Source organism: Boleophthalmus pectinirostris, unplaced genomic scaffold (genome assembly GCF_026225935.1).
Source record: "Boleophthalmus pectinirostris isolate CB_2022bp ecotype Guang Dong unplaced genomic scaffold, ASM2622593v1 HiC_scaffold_17, whole genome shotgun sequence".
NCBI classification, from domain to species: Eukaryota; Metazoa; Chordata; class Actinopteri; order Gobiiformes; family Gobiidae; genus Boleophthalmus; species Boleophthalmus pectinirostris.
In genome coordinates, this window is record NW_026571115.1 from 5,965,233 (window position 1) to 5,970,700 (window position 5,468).

Consider the following 5,468-nt stretch of genomic DNA (forward strand, 5'->3'; position numbering starts at 1 on the left):
AAACCGGGTCATTTTTGACCCACTTATTCATCTAAGGGTTAATGTGGGTAGGTCTTACAGGTTTGTAACTAGCACCATTTGATTCCCTGACCCTGAAAATGTGGGTTTAGCAGTTAAAATCAACATTTCAACTTATTCAGAGGCTGAGATATTCCAAAAAGCGTTTTTTGGCGGCCATTTAAAAAAAATCCAATATGGCCGCCATAAAGACATGTGGGCAAATGCAAACATTGATTTTCTGACTCCATTTACTATACCCTTTCCAAAAATATATAGGTTAGCAAATCCCCAAAAAATTCCCACTAAGGTCAAAAAATGACAATAAGGAACCGGACTATATTACTGAATTTTGAATTTTTGACACTATTTCCTGATCTGTTTTCTAACATCATTTCCTCATCACACACACACGGAGTTGTGTTTGTTTTACACATGTTTAACACACAAACCCTGAACATTTAGCACAAATTCTTCTTTCAAACAGAAACACTCTGTTCCACCTTGTGATGTCATATATTAATACAGGGAGTGCTCCACAGGGTTTTTAAACTCCATACACCTTCACTGGAATCACTCAGATCTGGAATTACCGATCTCTACGGAATTAAACATAAATGTATATATAGTTTAAATATTCAGCACAAACATTTTCAAGACCTCAAGTTCAAATGAAAGTGAAAGATTTTGGCAGCAAAAGTCCAAGCAACCGATCATATGTGAGCGAGGGCGACAGAGGAGGTCGCTTCCTATTGGCCTGTCTCTTCTGTGGGCGGAGCTTATAGTTGAGGAATCAAAGAGATGAGGTTTTGATTATGCCAATTCTGACCAATCAGAGTGGTTCCCTGCAGTGTTTTCTGGTTGTTACTAAGTTAGTCATCAACTGAACTTCAGAATAAAAATAATTCACACCTGTTTTTTTTTGTTTGTTTTGTTTTGGTTTTTTTTCAGAGTGAAAAATTCAACAGCATTAAAAGTCCAAATCTGATGAAACAGTAAGCAAGCTCCAGTCCTAACGCCAGGTTTGTGACCTGTGCAGAGTGATCAAGGAGGAGCTAAGGGAGGAGGTGCCTGCAGAGGATGCCCCACCCCTCACGCCACTGCTGACCAATCAGGTGCAGTCGCAGCAGGAGCAGACGGTGGTGAGGGAACTGGCCAAAATCATCCGCATCATCGGGGACAACGTGAAGGACAACCGGCTGCTGGAGGAGTGAGTGTGACCTCCTCATTACAGTCACTACCACCACACGCACAGAGACGTCCAGGGCCACGTCCATATCAGTCCAGATCAGTCCAGGTGCAAATCTGCATGTGCAAACTGAAACAAAGCATGTGCACTTTGTGGACATGTTGCACATCAGTCACTAGTGGAAAGAGCTCTGATGTTGAGTGAAACTAGTGATGTGATGGCTCTTTGAAACACTTCCTTAACATGAACAGTTGGCACTGAAACTCATTTTTTTTTTTTAAAAAAGGACTGAATCTTTGTTTTATTTATGTTATATGGATTTACAATAAACCAATACAAAGGCAGAGCAGGCAACATGAGTCAGAGCTTTTAGGGGGAAAAAAAATGTTATTTTTATTATTTAATAATCCTTGAATGTATTATTAGTGTAGTGCAGCATGTGAATGACATCATTTTAAAGAGTAAATTCACTCCCTCTCTGAGTCTGAACCATTTTAAACAGCCTGGGTCATTTTTTTGTCATTAGTTTGTAGATAAAATTAGATTTCACATTGGCTTCTGTCATATAAATAAATCATAAAAGAGCCAGTCTTTTGAACGGCTCTTTGAAGTGAATTCAACCAAAAGATTCCCCAAAGTCCCATCACTACAGGATGTGACTGACTTTTACTTTCTGTACAGTGAATGCTTAAAAAAAAGGTTTGCTGTAAAGACAATGACAGATTGTCTGTCACAGGGGTATGGCCTGGGGGCAAATGTGGCCCTGAGACAAATTTTTGTTGGCCCTCAGACCTCCGGTTGATGGGGCACAAGACTTTTTAAGTTGTTACAGTTCTGTAAAAGCTATGTCACCTGCATATAAAAAGAAAGATTGGCTGTTTTGAGCACGTGTCTGTGGCCCTGGTCTGTCATGAAACCATCACACATGTAAATCTTCAGCTTTTTTAAAGAGCTGAGTGTATGATGAGGGCACAAACCCAGTGTGTGCTGCGACCTCCATCACCTCTTCATATTCTCTTCATATTACACCAAACAAAGGGTGCCATGCATTTCTTCTAAATCTAAATGCAAAGTATTTATGCATAAAATGTATGAATGATCAAATTCTTTTTTTGACATTTTGATTTAATAATGTCACTGCCGAAACCATCTTCATATGTGTTTTTTTTCAGTCTGTATTGTCCAGAGATTGTAAGTAAGTAAGTAACTTATTTCTAAAGAGCTTTTCACAGACATTTGTGACAAAGACGCTTTACAGAACATTATTCATTCACTCCACACCCAGTAGAGGTGAGATACTATTGTAGCCACAGCTGCCCTGGGGCAGACACAGAAGCGCAGCTGCCGTGCCTTTTGGCGCCATCGGTCCCTCCGACCACCACCATGACTCACACACACCACTTTCATACTAGGCAATGTGGGTGAAGTGCCTTGCCTAAGGACACAACGACAATTGGTGCCCCCCCACGACACCTGATTTTCCCAGTGGTCTCCCATCCAAGTACTAACCAGGTCCTGCTGAGCTTCTGAGATCTAACGGGATCAGGCTTTGTCGATTCGGTATAGCCATACAATTGTCCAGAAATGAGATTTTAGATGGACAGAGCTCTTAGCAGGATTTCTCAGTGCATATTCAATCAGCCCTATTGTGCTTGCGTTTGCTTTATAGTTACAATCTCTCCCTGTGGATCATTATTTTATAATTTAGACTTTTTTAAATCACAATATTCATCTAAAATTACTAATAAAAGAAACAGATCCACTGACTTCCATGTTTGAAAACTGTGGTGTCCAGTGGGAGCTGACGTGGTCGTAAACATCATCACAACAAAGCGCCGTGTGTTATTCTCTGGATAGGCCGAAATGTAGTGTAACTCTTACTGTGTTTTGTCCCCTGGTGCAGTTCCATAGACGGGCTGCGGCGGGCCCCGGGCTCTAAGTTGGACCTCTTCATACAGGTGTCAGACAAAGTGTTCACACAGGGCATCACGTGGGAGAGGATTGCCGTGCTCTTCTACGTGGCCGGACGGCTCGCGGTCAAGGTCAGTCTGCACTGTTCAGCACAGAGAGGAAGACTCTGAGGCACATACAGCACAAACCTGGAATAACAAGGATTCTAAGACACACAGAAAGAGACATGGACATGATTATCCAATCAGAAAGCTGGATGAGCCTCACATGATGAGCCTCACAAGAGTCTTTCTTCTGGGCTCCATCAGTTGGTTTATAATAAAATGCCTCTTCAGCAGGTTAAGGCGCTGTCAGCCCAGGCTCTGTGTGCGAGAGCGTCTTGTTTTGCTTGTTTCACATTTCATTTCTTACACATGACCTGAGCTACGATGTGTCTATGCACAGGTATTTCTCTCAGTGTGGGGACTAAAATCTGTTCACACACTCACATAATGAGACCTCTTTTATGGGGACAAAGTCAGGTCCCATGAGGTAAATCCTTTATTATTAGAACAACAACGGGGTTTAAAGTTCCGATGAAAAAAGACTGAGGTTTTAGATGAAGGTTAGGTAACTGTAACGCTGGTGTGTGTGCAGCTGGTGGAGGCACACCTCCCTCAGTCGGTGCGGGAGGTGGTGCAGTGGACTGTGGACTTCTTCAGGACCAACCTGCTGGGCTGGATCCGGGACCATGGAGGATGGGTCTGTATCTGCTCACACGCATTTCAATGATTCATTTACAACTAGTATTGAAGTACAAATGTCACAGGGCTTTAGTTTTCACCACAGCAATTTTCTCTGTCTGTGCACGTGTGTGTGTGTGTGCGTGTGTGCATGCGCGTTTGTGTGTGTGTGCGTGTGTGTGTGTGTGTCTAGATCAGCAGTTTCTCAGAGTTGGCGGCTGCCTCCATGCACACAGTGAGTGGGTTCCAGATCTACGGCGTCCTGCTCGTCTTTGTGGCAGGACTGGCCCTCGGCAGTTTGGTCACACTCCGACTCATGCATCACCAGTGACCCTCACCCACTGACCCTCACCCACAGACCCTCACCCACTGACTCAGCCCCACTGAGTCTCACCCACTGACTGGTGAAGGGGAACCTAGCAACTGTGACTGTGGTCACTGATTCCATCCATCCATTTTCTTTCTCTTATCCGGGGTCGGGTCGTGGGGGCATCAGTCTAAGCAGCTACTCCCAGACTTCCTTCACCCCACCCCAGACACTTCCTCCAGCTCCTCTGGGGGGACCCCGAAGCATTCCCAGGCCAGCCCAGAGACATAGTCCCTCCAGTGTTCCCTTGGTCTTCCCTGGGGCCTCCTCCCAGTGGGACATGAACACCTCCTGAGGGAGACGTCCAGACAAATGCCCGAGCCACCTCAGCTGCTCCTCTCGACGTGGAGGAGCAGCAGCTCTACTTCGAGCTCCTGCCGTGTGACTGAGCTCCTCATTCCTTACCCAGACCTCATGACCATAGGTGAGGGGAGGAACGGAGATTGACAGTATATCAAGAGCTTTTCCTTTCAACTCAGCTCTCTCTTCACCACAACTGCTCAATACAGCGACCGCATCACTGCAGGTGCTGCATCGCTACATCCTTCCCTCACTCATGAACAAGACCCCGACATACTTGAACTCCTGCACATTGAAACCTTTGAAAGTGAAAGTTTTTGTAATGATGGCGAACAAATCTTTTGAAAAGCAGTAAATGAAGAGTAAATCATGTGAAATAGTGCAGAGGAGCATTCCACATGTTCTCAGAGAGCAGACCTGAGCCCCGTTCACACATCTGGACTGACCTGCATTTGCCAGAGCAGGGTCATGTGTGAACAAAGCACAGGTGATTTCCTTGCATTTTTGATCTTGCAATGAGTAACAAAAAAAGTTTACCTTCCACAGATTTTAGATTCTGTATGATGACTCGATGTACATCTTTAATAGAGTTTAGAGTTGGTTTGGATTTTTTAAGTTAAGAAATACATTTTTATAGCAATGTTTTACCATATTAACCCATTTATTCACACAAAAATATCCCAAATCATGTGTCATTAGTATCTCTTTGAAACAATCAGTCATATTTTTTTTAGAAAATTTCAGGGAAGTGTGTTTATGATCAGTCACATTTGTGACCAGTGGAATACTGTGTTGTATCAACCACTGGACAGACTCAATATAGGTCTGTTTGACCTGTGCAGTGTGTGTATGTTTGTGTGTCTGTGTGTGTGTTTGTGTGTTTGTGTGTGTGCTTGTGTTAACATATTTTACTCTCCTTTTCTTTGGGAGCTTTCTTGTTGTCATCCTCTTCTCTCGGCGCAAACAAGAAGTAAACAACTCT

At 43.7% G+C, this 5,468-nt stretch overlaps 1 protein-coding gene across 1 annotated transcript; it reads left to right on the forward strand.

Annotated features, from left to right (window-relative positions):
• Nucleotides 1–668: 668 nt before the first annotated feature.
• On the forward strand, nucleotides 669–4,150 carry LOC129408630 (apoptosis regulator BAX-like). The gene is made up of 6 exons (XM_055152689.1): nucleotides 669–752; nucleotides 949–992; nucleotides 1,037–1,207; nucleotides 3,090–3,228; nucleotides 3,734–3,838; nucleotides 4,013–4,150. The coding sequence occupies exons 1-6, from the start codon at nucleotides 669–671 to the stop codon at nucleotides 4,148–4,150; spliced, it is 681 nt and encodes a 226-aa protein (XP_055008664.1).
• Nucleotides 4,151–5,468: the final 1,318 nt, after the last annotated feature.